Raw genomic sequence first — 15906 nt, 5'->3', positions numbered from 1 at the left:
CACACACACACACACACAGGTGCGCGCAACTTATTCGCATTCATACTTCCGCATTCCTTGTTCCTTACCCGTAACTGTAAGCATGTTAGCAGCCAACCCTTGCTCCCGTTTCCTGTTTACTCTTGTACCGCTGGCGCTTCTTTTTCTCTTCCTTTCCCCGCTGCATGTCCGCAAGTCCTTTGATTTAGGCAAGTGCATCATACCCATGTCTGTCAGATGTGCCAAGTGCCCTGGCTGCTTCAGCAGTTCCCGGCGCAAACACACGATCAACATCAATTTCTCCACGAACCAACTGTGTTTCCAGTTGTAGCGCCTCTATGCGCTTTTCAATGCGCATCACACGGTGCGCTAAGTAAAACCCAACAGCAAGTAAACAAATGGTCACCACCCACGAACCAGCACCAAGAAACGCCGCAACAGCCGTCAGACACATGAAATCGAGACGAAACCACATGAGCTCCAGCCACTGCTTGCGACTGACTTCACTGTAGGAGGAGCAATGCCACACCCGCCCGGTGTATACGGAGACGGAGGCAACACCTGAGAAGGCTCCAATGTACTGTACGAAATAAGGGAAGTTGAAGCGGCACCAGCCAAATGCATTTGGAAAAAGCGCCTGGCAAACAGTAGCGAAAGGGCCAACCAAACCACATATAATCACCACAACGTGCACCACATTTTCTGAACGACGAGGTGAGGCCGCTATCGACAGGCAGCCGACGTCTACTGTAGTCGGCGGCGCAGGGTCGATTTCAGGAGTCACTGACGAACCTTTTCCTTCATCCATGCGAAAGCGCCGCCGTTGGTATTCTAACATTTCCACTGCTGTCTGTTGCAGTGAGCTCACAACGAGCACGGGATCCAAATCGGGTGACTCTTCTGGGGAGCACTCATCCAACTCGAGATGGTCTTGCTTGAGTACGTTGAGGAGCCGCGCAAAGAAAAAATCCACCGCATAGAACACTATGAGCACAACAGTTGACAGTAGAAAGGCGAACGAAAGTTCCATATGTCGTATCTTTTGTTATGCAGTCTGTGGCGAAAGCCCTCCGTCCGTTTATGTGTGTGCACAGGATTGCACTAACTGCCTCTCCACCTTTCGTGTGGTGTGACAGCTTTGTGCTTGTATCTGTGCACCCTACAGCCAAGACTGAGAGTACTGGTGCTGCTTTCCTTTGTATTTTTTTCTTTGAAAATCCTCAATTCGCTTTCCTGCACTTACACTTCGTAGCAACGTCCGACCGCCTAGTCTTCCGTTGTGACAACACAAACCCCCACCTACTACCAAGGGCAAAAGTAACAGGTTAGAAGGAAAGGGAAAACATTACCAAAAAGCGTACGAAAGGGGGGGGTGCCTTAAACAATGGGCAGTCCCCCATCATAACTATAACCAGGTCATGCTTGGTTGCACTCAAAGTCCGTTTCGTTACCGTCCTCCTGGCACTCAAAGCTTCATACGTTGCTCCCCCCTTTCTATTCACAACAGTTCAACTTCGGCACCGTGGCCTTCCAGCAACACCTTCAGTTTTTCGGCATCTCCCCGGGGTAAAGCCGTGGCTACCATCCCTGGACACCGCTCGACAGCCGCCTTTGCCTCCTGTAAAGCCAAACCTGTTACCGCCCGCAGCTCCTTAATAAGTTTTACCTTGCTTCCTGCGGGGTATCCCTTTAGGCTAACATCCACAGTGGCTTTCTCTACGACTTTCTTTACAACCGTGGCATCGGCAGTGGAACCATTACCGGCAGAACCATCAGCAGCGTCAGGAACTGTTGGAGTAGCCCCAACGACCCGTCCGCCTCCGCACGTGCCGGGTGCCAATCCCTGAAGCATCATTTCTTCACACGACACGGGAGCGGTGCCGGGTGGCCACGGCATGCTGTTGGATACTAGGTCATGAAATTTGCGCATTGTTTGCAAGTCCATGTTGACGTAAGCATCAGCTATAGCTTCAACAGTTTCAGCACTCTCCCGAAGCGGCATCAACGCCGTACCCCGAGGGGTAACACCACTGGGAACACCAATGCTAAATGAGCGACACACGCACGGGATTCCGTTGGTGACGCGCAAATTACCCGAAACTCCCCTCATTGGAAACAAGATGGAGTGAAATCGCCGCATCCGACAGTCAGCTAAGCCTTCATACAGTGGTGCAGGTCACATGAGTGGGAGTAGAATTTGAAAACGACACAGCATCCCTTCCAGAAAAGGTAGGACACAAAAAATACTTGGAGGAAGTGAAATAACATAAAATAATTTTTTAAATTCTAGGCATCAGCGAACTTTACACCCCCACGTGCGTACTGAACTTGTGGACAGTGAAAATGGAGGGTAGCAAACGGCTAAGCACCAATAGCCGTGAGCATACCACTAGCCACTCAAAAACAAACAATGTGTAAGGACGACGCCCCTTCAAAGTACCCCAAAGATGTGCAGTTGCCAAGGTGAAGGCCGGAAATGCATGGCACGGAAGGAGAACGGAGGCGCTCGTCCTGTTAATCACTATATATTTTCTAACCTTCCCATCCGGATGCTGTTAGAACGTTTACCTTCGTTTTTGGTTCTTCCTCACCCACCACTGTTGGCCTCTCCAACTCGTCCTTTGCCGTTTCTCGCGGGTGAAATTCACGTGATGCCCACGCCGCTCAGGAGAGATTGCTCAACTTCTCCTCAACGGAACTTGTCAGTGGCATCCCGTGGGCCATTACCGGTGCTGTCGCTGCAGAGTGCTGCGCTCCTGCGGGAAGCGCTCGATCTGCACGTGCTGACCGCCGCGTATTGCGCTGCAGGTACGGGTCCTGACTGAGTTGCATCACGTCGTAGCGGTCCGCAGGGTGGTATTCGAGGCACTTTTGTATTAAATCTTTTGCCTCCTGCGAGACACGCGGGGTGTCGGGAAACGTTAAGGTGTGTGCAGAAGAAACAATGAGTTTGTTTTGCCATATTTGTTGCTGTGACTCGCCCTCGGCGAATGGACGGCGACCAAATAGCATCTGATAGAATATAACACCGCACGACCACACGTCAACTTTGTTACTGATCCGAGGAGTTGCTGTGGTATCGAAGCACTCGGGCGGAAGATACCAATATGTTCCCGCCCCCTGTGACGTCAGTTCTATGGTTGGGTTGTCGCTTGCCCCGTCTCGCTTCGGGATGAGCTTACTGAGACCAAAGTCCGTTATTTTGATTAGCAAACTGCTTTGGTTACTAGAATGGAAAAGGATATTCGCTGGCTTAAGATCGTAGTGGATGACCGGCTGATCCTGTGCTGCGAAATAGCGCAACGCACTGACTACTTGCATAATGATTAACCGCGCCTCCACCTCACGGAGGGTGCCACAACGCTTCAGATGCGTGTCAAGATCGGTCCCCGCGCTAAATTCCATGACCGATACGAACGTTGCCGTGCCGTGGTCGAAGGCATCGAAGAGCCGTGTAAGGTGCGGGTGTTCCAGCATTCGCATAATTTTTAGCTCACGAACCGCACGGTCCCGGTAGTGTTGTCGCACCTGTTGTGACCATTCCCTCTGTACGCGATGGATTTTGCACGCAACGTACCGCGCCTCCTGCAAGTCAAAGGCTTTCCACACCTCAGAGAAGCCTCCTTTGCCGAGCAGATGCATCATTACATATCGACCATTGTGACCGAGAGCTGGCACAGCCACGAAGGCAGAGGCATCTTCGTCATTTACGCGACGGATCTCCTTAAGAAACACTTTTTTCTCGTGATTTAAGTCTTGTTGCTGCTGTTTTAGCGACTGGATGGCGCTACCCAAGGCTGCAAACTCTGCTGTGTACAGCAGAGCTGCCTCCTGCGACTCCATCAGTGCCGCTTGGGCTTCCGGTGCCATCGAGTCCTCGTCGTTGCTCCTCAGTATCTGCCGCGCCCGCTTTTCAGCCGTTTTTTTGAGCTCCTCCACTTCATCACGGCGTACACTAAGCTCCTCAAGCTGCATGGTGAGCTGCCTCATCTTGTTGCCCTCGACCCACACTTCGCGCCCGTTACTATGCCACACTGCTATCTGTCCAAGCTCAAAATGCTTCAAATGTAAGGCACGTCTGGCATCGCATCTCTCTTGACGGGCCGCTCTCAACATTTCCTCACGAAGAACAACCTGGTAGCGATTGTTGCGATCGACAGCCTCCTGTAGTTGTGCCTGCGTGTTGACAAGAGTTGTCTCCCTTTCGGACATCCGCGTCTCCACGGCTGCCAGTTTCTCGCGAAGCTCATCGATCTGTGCGTCTCTATCAGCAAGCTCTTTGCGGAATACCGCAGTGTCGTTTACCAATCCATAGGAAGGTAGCGTCGCCTGCTTTAACTTACGTTCAGACGGGTGAGTGCCTCCAGGGCTATTTCCACTGTTGCCACCGCTGGTACTAACAGCAGTTGGCCCACTCACGTATTCGTATATACACGCGCTCTCATCTGGTATTTCAGGGGATACCCTCGACGTTGAGCTGGATTTTGTCCCTTTTACCTCTGTTTGCTGGCCGCCCACCCCCTGGTCTTCGGAAAACTCCGCAGCTTCTGCATTCGTTGGATCCTCGCGCGACCGCTTGCGCATATGGTTAGCGTCGTTGTTTTTCAAGTTTCTTTAATCCTCGTAACGAAGACCTGTGTGTTAATCGAAAGAGAGAGCCGCAAAGAAGTGGCATATGTGCGTATGTGTGTGGGGAGGGTGGAAGTGAATACCGAAAATGTGGTGCGGGAATAAATACACGTGAGGTTTAAACCGAATGATGTCATGCAGTATACTCCACCAGCAGCAAACACAAATATGGTGGTTTAAGGCACGCATGCTTTACCTGAAAGCACATGATGATGAGGTGCCAGTTGAGAATGAATTTGGGAATGCACGGCGGGCAAAACAGAAAGGGGTACTCTGCAGCTGACCTACAACTCCAAACACTGTGACTACATATAGTGTCTCTCTGATGGATTGAAAGAGCGCCTTTCCCCTTCACCAGAAGTAGCGAATTTGTTTACAATCGTATGCAAAATTGTGGTTATCCAATTATTTTAGAACACGATCCACTACCCATCCTTCCTCGTTATAAAGCAGCATAACAACAAACGGGTCAACTAGCGCTCGGACGTTGCTTTGCAGACACACTGTACAGCTCTGCAAGATCAACCGTTTCTCTACCGGTGAGTAGAAAGCATTGTTTCCCTTGCAGGAACACAATACCCAATCGGTCATCTCCCGAACCGCTGTCTCCTCTATGCACGGAATCGGCTCACTGAAGTCAAGAGTGACCTTGAAGATGCACTCACTGTTGAAATTAACCTGATCCATCGTCCGGCTACGCACCAATTGCGGGTCATCAATGAAGGCCAAAGAATCTACTGGAACAAGTCGCTGTTCCCCGTCTTTTGTATGAATGAGCAAGTTAAGATGTCCCTGTTTTATGAAGGAAAGCTCAGGCGACGTCTCAAGTCCCTGCGCGCCTTGCTTCTTCGACATTTCTCTTCAAATATCCTACCCTCGTTTTTATCTTTCCTTTTTATGTATACGCGTGCGTATCCTCCGTGCTCAAAAAAAAAAAAAGGCACTAATTTCCCCCTCCGTGGTTCAAAGGAAAAGGGATCTTGCCTGAACGGCCGGGAACGATGATCTGCCTTTCTCCCGCTTTCCCCACAAACTCAGTTGGAAGAAAACTTGTTCAGGACAAACAATAAATGAATCAGAAAGGGCGGTGAGGTCCACGAACTAGAAAGGGGACTGGGGAAGCACGTGGCACCGGTCGTCACCGACGAATGGTGGTAATAGACAAAATGAAGGTACCACCTGAATAGCACACGGATAGCAGGTAAAAACCTTTAGTATCAACCAACGTTGCTGTACGCAAGGGAAACCGTAACAATCATCGTTGGTAGGCCCATGCATATGCTTCTGTTTTCCCGGACCCAGTTACATGTGCGAAAGCCGAAATATTAAACTAGATGAGGTCAAGGGATTTCGCTGTTTCCCCGGCAGAAAAGCAAAACAAAACAACATCAAAAACACAAACGCAAGAGATCACACAGCTGTAATAATGTCAGCGAAAACGTTGTTGCTACCAACTACCACAGCTCTACTGCCTCCGGTTTCATCAACTCGCCAGATTCATCGTAGGTGTCATCATCACTCAGCAAAACGGTTTCGCTTGGGCCTCTACTTCTATTGACACTGCTGGTGAGGTCGATAGAAGAATTGAGCAATCCATGGACAATGGAGCTGCTATCACACGGTGCGTCCATCTTGCGGGGCCCCTGCAGGCCAGTGACACCATTGCTAAATCGCTCCACCACCACATCGAAACCCTTTTCATAACTGAAACCACCTAAGCAATGGAAGAATTTGTCACTCTCATCCTCTCCATCGTATTGTGGCTGATCAACACAGCCAAACTCAAAGTTAGCTGGAGAGCAAACGTTGCACCTCGCTGTGTCATTTAGACAACGTTGATGGAACGCGTGCTGGCAACTGAAGTACACAGCTGGCAAATCGAGCGGAGACCCACAGTGGTTGCAATTGAACGCTTGCAGTGTTGTCACACGCGTCTGCAACGCGTCCAATTTACCATGAAGCTCATGCAGCTCCTTCAATCGCGCTTCCGTGCGGGCTTTGATGGACTCTGACCGCTTCACTTCACGTTGCACCATCCTGACCACATAATCACGAAATATGTGCAGCGGTAACTCTGGGTTGCTGCTGTTAAGTGTTGTGAGCACAGATAGTGGTGAGAGCGCGTCTTGTGCGGCAATGTGCCCCAGTACTTGGCTAATATCCTGGGCATCGCTTTCTGGAGTGTGCGCAAGCATGGAAAGCAGGGACAACCACAACTCACGGGCACTTCCACCGCTCTTTGGACCGTTCCCCGAGCCGTCATTACTTTGCTCCACACCGTCGTTAGTACTGTTGAGACAAATTTCAATAAGTCTTGTCTTTGCTATCTGTCGTACCAGAGTGGGAACACCGTGCGCCAGCCCTTTTGCGTGATATTGCATCAACTCAGTGGAGCAATTAAGTCGGCGAAGAAGCACGAACACACCTTCCTCAAAGCCGTGCTGCTCTGCCAGCAGTAAGGCGTGGTATGGATCGTACCTACCGCTGTGCACCGTAAAGAACCCATATGCCTGCTTGCGCCGCTCCTCGCACGATTCTGCAACAAACGACTCTTCTTCCATGGGGATAATGTTACCTCTAGTGGCATGTTTGAGTTCCCGTGTAACGTACATCTCCAGAAGCGTATTATAAATTACCATTTCCCGTTTGGGATCTGCGTCGTCCAACACACCGCTATTCACCACGGCTCGCAAGAAATGCAAAAGACACACAGGGAAGTCGGATAATATGTGAAGAAAGTCCTTTGCATCACCACGATTGTGGTGCTTGGGCCCCCCTTCCTTTGAGGTCGCGACTTCGTTACCCACCAAGCGCCGTGCGGGGCCACTCCAACCTACACACAGATTAATGAGAACTTCTGTTGCTCTACGCGGTAGTGCCGCTACAAGGTGCTTACCGTGCTGTTGCCGCAATATGGCTTCAGCGTCATCCAGACACAGCGCCTGTATGAACTCAAGGGCTTTCTTTGGGTTGTTCAAGTGATCGAGCTGCACCGTAACATAGTCGTGCGGCTTAGCATACTTTTCTGCGAGATACAACGCGGCCTCATAGTACCTTGCCTCCGTGCATACGTCAATCGCGATACGAGGATCGAAGCGAACATCACTTCGGCGAATGAAATTGTTCAGCTTCTCCTCGTCATGCAGCTGAATGTAACAGCACAGTAACAGTGTAGTGTGACTCCGCTGAGCGGTTTGGTTGTCTCGGGTGTTGTGAAGCTCCTCCAGGTAGCCCGTGAGAGGCACAATCTGCTGTGCGTCAACGAATACCCGTATAACATATGACGGCTCCACGTGGCCTATGATGTCCACGTATTGTCTCATCGCCCCAGTGTAGTCCCGCTTGCTCACAAGGTAGTCTCCGTAGTGTTTCTTAATATCGAGTAACTGCTGATTTTTCCGGTGTCTTCCACCTGGGGTTGACTGAGATCGGCATGCGATACTCTGCGCGATTTCGTAGCACTCTTTTTGGAAGAGCTGCTGAAGTCGCTTTTCCAGACCAACCTCCACAAGCCGTACGACCTGGTAGCACGCATGAGCAGCGGTCCTGATGTTCTTGCTTTCGTAGCCGGTGACGCTGCCGCTGTTGCTTGCCTCAACATGTCGAATCGGCTCTCTACAAAAAACTAATATATCTGAAGAATCGGCCAACATCCATTCGACATGGGTGCAGTAGTTCTCTTGCGAGCGGCTCAGGCAGCGCAGCCGGTTGGGCAGATCATAGCACTGAAGTACGAACCTGTCTGACCATGCGTCACTTTGCGCCAGCACCACAACGTAACCACGGTGAGAAAGAAGCAAGCATTTTCGGCCGGCCACTTCAACTGCTTGAGAAGAACTAAAATGTGAACTAACAAACGACCCTTGTGACTGCTTCCGCGGAGACAGAGTCTCTTTGTTACCGAATACGGTAATGTGATCGCTTGCATTACTTGCAACAACAAGTTGGCCATCATCTGTCATGCAACAACGGCCCCTCAAAGCACCACCAAAAGAATCACAGCTGTGCTCCTCGCAACCCGCGGACGACACTTGCCACACCGTCACACAATCAGCGTACACACTATACATTATATGTGTAACCATTTCCTCTCCTCTGCGAGACGCACTGAGGGTAAAAAGCTGCTGGTTCTTGGTTTTCTTTGTTGTCGCATCTGGTGTATAGGTTGCTCTTGTAAAGCCGACAAAAGCAATTGGGCCTTTCGCAATGTTACTACGGAGCCGCTGCAACCTCAGCGCCTTCTTCCGCTCCAGATCATCATGAAGAAGTATAACATCCCCGCTGACAAGCGCCACCGCCATACACTGAAGATCATCTGCAACATCAAAAGATGCAACAACGGTGTTAATGCTTGTGGTTGGGGCGCAGTCCGTCGCATCCCGTCGCTTATTGGATGTGGGAGAGGATGTGGAACCCGTGTCATAGATTGGGCAGAGAGGTACTCGTTCTCGTGGAGGCGGGTGCTTCGAACTAAACAAACGGTGCTCATTACACGGCGGTGGTGATATCCTCCCCGGTGCTGCTGCCGCTTCTAGGTTCCAGACACGGATAACACACACATCTTCCCCGTCGTCGTCACCGATAGTAACCAGCACATTCCGCGATTGAACGTACTTCATGTATAGCACAGGGCCTTTATATGCGCCAAATTCGCACTTAACGCCTTCGTTATTGCTACTGCGGTCAACGGCCCATACGGCGCCATCGCTTCCACCAGCAAACACCAAACCTTCGCCGCAACAGCAACACGTCATCTCCATGCGACATAGGGGATTTTTTACGAGCTCCGCATTGAAGAACTTGAAACTCCGCCACACGGCAGCCATACCTATGTTCAATACTGCAAAATACACATGTGCACAGAGGTGGAGAAAACAGTGACACAGCTAGATGAGGAAGTGGACGGTGCCAACATTTCGAAAGTTTAAAGAACGACACATCACCACAAGATACGACACACAAGAGTGCAGTACCGTAATTATCACACAGTGAGCATCTGGAGGAGGAGTGCATAGGCGCAAACACTCATTTGCACCCTCAATCTCTGCACTGCCAAACATCAGGCCAAAGCAACAACTTGACTGATGCCAAGACCGTTTGCTATCCCACAATCTGGCAGATAGTTTTTATGTGCTACGATCTCTACCCTGCATACACGCTGCAACGGGTGCGTAACTTCAGAACAAGTACTTTTCTGCGTGATATTTCAACAATACACCTAATTCTTTTGTGTATACGAAACGACTTCCACCGGTGTGGAGTCCAAAAACCTGAGCACGGGGTGCTCGGTTGTAAAAAAAAAAACTCATTACCCACAAGTAGCATTACCCTTCCTTGTACAAATACTTTTGCACGACCCCGGTTGTGATAATTAGGTGCCAACAGCGCTTTCATGTCGCCAAAGTGTTTCTCTTCGATAAATAGAGGGCCAAATGGCCAAAAACCAAAAAACTTATACGAAAATGGTCGGTTGTGGCACTTAGGTACTTCAATTTTCCGTTCCAATTAAATATACTCTGCAGCTTCAAACTAACTGAGCTCGTACAGGAGGCTTGTCCTCATTGCAAAAATTCAGATGCTTCGACCAGTCACCGGCATAACTGACAGCCTCTGGATACGATTTTCAAGTACTTGCAGGAAGTGCACTCTGATTGCACACACGCGGGACAAATCAAAGGGTAGCCCCCGGATAGACAAACCCCCTTTTCTTTGCACCTCGTGTTTAGCTGCGGTATGAATAAGTCACTCCCACCTCGGACGATGCAGTACTCGAGCCGGATGCAGAGATTACATGAGCTAAAGGATGATGACAGCAGTTTTTTTTAAAAAAAAATTATATGTATTGTGCACGACCCATCTCTACCACGCTACAGCAAACAGCGCCCTGGCGGCCGATGACCATCTATCAGGAGCCGACCGAGTCGCTGGTGTGTGTGTTGGCCTTAGTGAGCGGTGCGACAAAAAGAAGAGGGTTTGCACCCCGAATTCAACTGCAGAGTTCGTATTTGTGGTGCTCGCGAACCTAGCAGCAAAATGTTCCAAAGACAACTACGGCATTATTCTACTATTCGAATGTCCATGTTAATATACCCTAATCCCACGTAAAACAATGAGCAAACATAAGAGGGCACGGGGTGCGTTGGGTGTTTCCGCACACTAGTGGGCAGCATCAGAATTCTGTGAATCAGCAGTCGCGTTGCCTAGCGGGACCCTTGCCCCTACATTGCCCACTTTATCTGCGTAGTGGTTTCCCATACCCTCCCTCCACAGTTTCATAATTTCTTCCAGCGCCCGCTCCTCCAGTACAACCTTCCATGTGCCAAGCATGTCTTCATACGCGGGTCTGTACTTATCATACTCGCTCCACGGCTGACCTGCCAGGTTGCTACCACGCCACGGCAGGTATTGTCGGACAAAGTGTGGAATAGCCACCAGCACCGCTTTCAACAAATGAGGCTTTCCATTGAAGTGTTTCAGGATGGCATCCAGTATGTACCAATAATGCATGAGCAGTCTCGGCTCCTGACCTCGCACTGCTTCACCGAAACATTGGTCCACCACCTCCATCACCTTTACAATGGCTACAGGGTCCGTGCAGAGCGTTTCGCATATCATGGTGACGACAGTGATGGAGCGCTGCGTACACCTTTCACTAAATTCCAGAGCAATAATTCGCCGTAGAAGCCGCTGTAGATCATTGTACTTCTCCATATCGGTATCGCTCAGATTGTCGGCACCCTTCGCTGTCGGGGTGGCTGCCGTTTCAGTGCCTCCCGCACTTCCGACTGCGGAGGTAACGCTTGCATTTGGGATAACCTCAGCAGCAGTAGTGGTGTTGGGAGCAATGTGTGTGCGAGTAACCTCCAGCGATGGTTTCGTACTCCTGGTTTTCTCGCAAAATTTATGATCGCTCGCTACCGGTGGTGTGCCCGCTGTCGTGTATGATGATGCTTCGCCATCGCAGTTAGTGGTCAGAGGGCCCGACGGTTGCTTGCTCCAACTTCGACCACGCTTGGTTGCCGGCTTACCTTCACCGTTATATCTTTTATTTCGTGGCGAGCGTCCGCGCGCTGGATGCTTCCTGTGTGGGGGCATGTCGCTATGCGTTTTCCTTCCCTTGCTTTCTCTGTGTTTTGCCGCGCGTGCTTTACACTCGTGGTCTATTGCCTGCGCAGATTCAACGTACAAGGTATTATTCGCGGGGATAAAAAAGGAGACAAGAGAAAATGTAAAAATCAGAATTAGCATCCGTCCACAAGTGGTAAATATCAGCAACGTTTCTCAGATTGTGCGCGGCAAAATATCACCCCTCGTAGGGCAGGAAGTTGGAAGATGCAATGAGCTCGAACACGAGCAAGAAACAAACCAAATAGCAAGGTCGGATAAATAGCCATAAGCCCAAGACACCTTTTTGTCATAGCTCACCCTCGGAATTGATCCCGTCGGCGTCCGTGTGTGGCGTCGCACGGCCTTCACCAAGCAGCAGCAACTCGTTCCAGTTCTCTGCCCGATGTTGTGGGGAGCGGAACCTTGGAATCGGTAGTCCTCCAAAACCCCCGCCACTGCCGCCACCTTCACCACTACTGGTGTTGTCTTCATTATCGTTACCGACGGCGCAGCCGCGAGCACCGGCTGAACTACACGACCGCCTCCGCCTGCGTTTTAAGGTGCGTGGGGCACCGGTGAGAGCATCATGACTCTTCACTATGTTTTGTATGAACCACAGCAGCTGCTTGATGTTCAGTAACTGCGGTGACTGTGTTCCCCATTGCGCAAAGGATGTCCTTGATGCTGGGATCGCAGAATCCTGTGAACTGCTAATGCTTATACTGTCGCCATTACTTATACTCTGATCGCTCAAATGACTGTTGCGGTCAGTGCCGCCATCACTGGTTCTGTCGTCGCGCCTTAATGCACCGTGCGGTGTTGCTTCCCCACTTTGTGCTGCGATAAGGGCGTAACGCTCAACTAACAGAAGGGCGTCTCGATAGCCGGCATTGTATGAGAGAGTGGCATTGCGGTACAACTCTGTCACACCCTTAGCTGCTTCCGCAAAGCGCCGGTGCAGGTCTTTTCCTTCACTCTGCTGTGGCGTGGGCATTTGTTGTTTTGCACTCCTCACTTGTTCTGCGCGACCCAACAAGTCCTCACGATACAGGCCAAACACAACAACAACAACAGCAACGGCCCGATGTAATGGCTACGAAGTGGGGGAAACAAACACGAACGAAATAGGGAAACTGCGGAGGCAGTCGCGCAGACGAAAAAGAAGAGGAAACAAGTTGATATTCAAAACATTACAGAAGTTGTATGGAAATATCGATCCACGACCGCCCTCCCCGCCAAAGTAGGATAAACAAAACAAAACATGGACATGGACATAGGTGAACTGCATTCCTACGCGCATTACTCTACCGTTGATGGGACATTAGACCATACGTTCATATGACTAAGTTGAATTTTCTTTTGTTTTCTTTTTTAAAAAGGGGCAATAACGATTTATTGATTTCCTGTAGCGACTACTGCCATCCCAAACGCCGAAGGCCTTCCGTCATCGACCATCGCGTCAAACCAACGACCCCGTCAGGAAGGGTTTTGAGATTAGTTGTGCCTCGCAGCGGGTACCGGATGAGTTCTCCCCGCAGTGTACGCATATCACCTCCTAGCGCCAGAAGGAAAGCGTGAGCAGCGCATGTGTCCCACTTGCTGATGCTGTTAGGTGGGGCCAAGAATACGTCGCATGCAGCGGCAGCCGCCCCATCTGATGCCGCGAGCATAGAGACAACAAGAAGCATCAACTTATTGCCAGCGCCCCGAGCACTTCGAGGCTCAACGGGCTGCAGTCGGGCCAACAACTGCTCGAAGCGCTTATTGCTGGTTGTGCCAGAACGAATAACACGTAGCATGGCAAGGTTGCTGGTCGTCTTCCTTCCGAGTGACCAAAGAGGAGTCGCCAGCCGTCCCTCGTGCACAATAAAAGGTCCCGCAGAGGGGTCATTCCACACGTATGATAGACCCGTACATCCGGCATTACCGCCCGAAGTTAAGTCATCAACAGTGCTGTAAAAAAAACGATTGGAAACACCGGCAACCGGTACACCGTCAACTGTGATCCCAACAAGCGTCATTGGGGCACCCCACGTCCCGTCAACGAAGCAGCTTGTGGCATCGATTGGGTCAATGAATACCCCAACGCGAGCGCGGAGCTCCTCCACGGTTGATGCTGACACGTGCCGCGAATCACTGGAGGCATGTGCCTCAAGTTCTTTTTGCAGTGGTGCTACGGCGTTCACGTCACGGAACGCTTCCACACAACGTTCCACCTGTATTTTAATGGCATCAGTTGTTGTTGCTTCTTCTTCACCAATAATAGTAAAGGGCGTATCCGGGAATGCCTCAGCGAGGAGGCGCTCCATTAAGCCCTGAGTGACGACATCCGCAGTTGTCACGAGGTCATCAACGGAGCCACCCTCTTTATACTCGAGCTTCCCCTTCACATCAACCGAAACCGCAGCTTTCAGACGGGCACGCAACCGCGCAATTTCCTGCTGGTCCAAATCCGCTATACACACGTCACGACGGGATACTTCCAAACTGCGAAGCTGAATCAGATCGAGCAGAATGTACTGCTGCGCAGCCAAAGCGCCATTCACACATATTTGCAAGAGTTTAACGAGATCCACCTGAGGCATAAGCTGAATGATATAAGACAGATTAACACTTTACAAAAGAAAAAGAAAAAAGAACACCTCACCTAACAGCGCATCCAACAGGGTGCAATACCACGTAAAAGGAAGTGAAGGAACACGCATACATAATACATGAGCATACGCAACGGATAAGCGCAGCCAGCCACCGAATCCCGGACTTTATATTTAGGACAGCGCCAAATGACAGCACACTCTACCATACAAAAACGAACGTAGAAGTCGGTCGGCTGCCCTCCCACAAGAGGCACGCCGGTTGCCCCAATGTGAATGAATTGGTGTCATCGGTGGATGGACAAGTGCACCCCCAGTAACCTCTTACAGAAATAACAGGTCTAAAAAATAAGGGAGCAACACATCACGTAGGGGCATTCACGTAGTCGGCACGCAACTCACCAAACAACCGCACCAATCACCTTTTGCAACCAGATCAAAAATGTGGTAGGGCACAATAGAAAGTAAAACATTTGGAGGTGGCACCTGAGACACATAACTAAACAGAGGAAAAAGTCGTTCCAACCAGCGACTATTGACCATCCTGGTGCTACTGCTTAAAAGCCTACCGTCGGGTCGACTGAATTGGTACCTTAAAAGGAAGTCGACCACCGTTCAAGATAGCTGCCAACATCAACCACTGGGAAAAAAAACGTCATCTAATTAGACTCAACGTCAAAATAATACTACCGTTCAGGGACATGCCCACGCCATCGCCCAGCACACCCATCAAAATTAGTAAAGATGTACAATTATGCCCTCATGCCATTACACTCCGCGACATTTACTGACCAAACAACAGTTAACGAAGAGCAGTTAGAGCCGTGTGGACACACACATCAACGCATTAGAGACAATACTTTTGACTCTACGGTTTAACTGGATGGATAACGTAAACGATATATACCGGCGAATTTCTGGTTAAATAATTATTCTCTTCCTCAGGCCAACAAGGAAGCTTTGCCGTTCCACCAGAACGCCGGCGAATCGTGCGTAGAAATGGCCCTAACTTTCCATCACATGGCGGAAGACACACACTCGTAAAGTGTTGCGCAACATCACCCTTGCCTGCGTTATGAAAGTGACAAGGTGCGGCGTCAACAATAATCAGGCCCTTATACCTGATCTTATCTTGCAGCACTAAAGCGGTCATTACATCCTCATGCAACACACTCATGGAAAGGTACTGCCTCATACGCCATATGGAGTAGGGTGCCTTCAAAAGTCGTTCAAGAGGCCTGTAGGAGGCAACAGCTTCTGCAACATCCCTGGAAAAGGTAGTGAAGTATCCTGCAGCGAATGGTATCCCACCCGACCTCCAGAAGAATGTGGCACCATAGACACGGCCCATATATAATCCATTACGAGGCATCACACGGAGGTCCGCGAGATACTGCGGTACACGGACAAACACATCGTCGTCACCTTTCACAATATAACTTACATTTGGAAAGGCGGTAACGGCAAACTGAAGCCAAAGGAAGGTCTTGCGGCTCATCACAAGCTCTGACTCAACTCCCCAGCTTCCACCTTCACCAATTTTCCTTCGTGCGAGAGAACACACATCATTGGTTGGAAGCATAACCACGTCATTTGT

General features: G+C 50.3%; 7 protein-coding genes and 1 pseudogene across 8 annotated transcripts; all 8 read right to left on the bottom strand.

Annotated features, from left to right (window-relative positions):
* Window positions 1–184: 184 nt before the first annotated feature.
* On the bottom strand, window positions 185–1009 carry TEOVI_000318000 (uncharacterized protein; the record flags this gene model as incomplete). The annotated part of the gene is made up of 1 exon (XM_067226134.1): window positions 185–1009. One exon carries the CDS (start codon window positions 1007–1009, stop codon window positions 185–187), a length of 825 nt encoding a protein of 274 aa, XP_067082235.1.
* Window positions 1010–1477: 468 nt separating this feature from the next.
* Window positions 1478–2119, bottom strand: TEOVI_000317900 (ribosomal protein L7/L12, putative; the record flags this gene model as incomplete). Its single annotated transcript, XM_067226133.1, has 1 exon — window positions 1478–2119. The coding sequence occupies one exon, from the start codon at window positions 2117–2119 to the stop codon at window positions 1478–1480; it is 642 nt and encodes a 213-aa protein (XP_067082234.1).
* A 524-nt stretch (window positions 2120–2643) lies between these two features.
* TEOVI_000317800:pseudogene lies at window positions 2644–4587 on the bottom strand (annotated as a pseudogene). The gene has a single exon. A coding segment is annotated over exon 1 (1944 nt).
* A 426-nt stretch (window positions 4588–5013) lies between these two features.
* On the bottom strand, window positions 5014–5463 carry TEOVI_000317700 (uncharacterized protein; the record flags this gene model as incomplete). Its single annotated transcript, XM_067226132.1, has 1 exon — window positions 5014–5463. The coding sequence occupies one exon, from the start codon at window positions 5461–5463 to the stop codon at window positions 5014–5016; it is 450 nt and encodes a 149-aa protein (XP_067082233.1).
* A 599-nt stretch (window positions 5464–6062) lies between these two features.
* Window positions 6063–9434, bottom strand: TEOVI_000317600 (uncharacterized protein; the record flags this gene model as incomplete). Its single annotated transcript, XM_067226131.1, has 1 exon — window positions 6063–9434. The coding sequence occupies one exon, from the start codon at window positions 9432–9434 to the stop codon at window positions 6063–6065; it is 3372 nt and encodes a 1123-aa protein (XP_067082232.1).
* Window positions 9435–10764: 1330 nt separating this feature from the next.
* On the bottom strand, window positions 10765–11703 carry TEOVI_000317500 (uncharacterized protein; the record flags this gene model as incomplete). The annotated part of the gene is made up of 1 exon (XM_067226130.1): window positions 10765–11703. One exon carries the CDS (start codon window positions 11701–11703, stop codon window positions 10765–10767), a length of 939 nt encoding a protein of 312 aa, XP_067082231.1.
* A 319-nt stretch (window positions 11704–12022) lies between these two features.
* TEOVI_000317400 (uncharacterized protein) lies at window positions 12023–12709 on the bottom strand (the record flags this gene model as incomplete). Its single annotated transcript, XM_067226129.1, has 1 exon — window positions 12023–12709. One exon carries the CDS (start codon window positions 12707–12709, stop codon window positions 12023–12025), a length of 687 nt encoding a protein of 228 aa, XP_067082230.1.
* Window positions 12710–13127: 418 nt separating this feature from the next.
* On the bottom strand, window positions 13128–14300 carry TEOVI_000317300 (inositol polyphosphate 1-phosphatase, putative; the record flags this gene model as incomplete). Its single annotated transcript, XM_067226128.1, has 1 exon — window positions 13128–14300. One exon carries the CDS (start codon window positions 14298–14300, stop codon window positions 13128–13130), a length of 1173 nt encoding a protein of 390 aa, XP_067082229.1.
* Between the last annotated feature and the right edge of the window lie 1606 nt (window positions 14301–15906).

The sequence above is a fragment of the Trypanosoma equiperdum genome (genome assembly GCF_001457755.1).
Source record: "Trypanosoma equiperdum strain OVI genome assembly, contig: ctg_683, whole genome shotgun sequence".
In the NCBI taxonomy this organism is placed as follows: Eukaryota; Euglenozoa; class Kinetoplastea; order Trypanosomatida; family Trypanosomatidae; genus Trypanosoma; species Trypanosoma equiperdum.
Note: the sequence above shows the minus strand (reverse complement) of the source record. Positions and strands in the feature narration are given on the sequence as shown.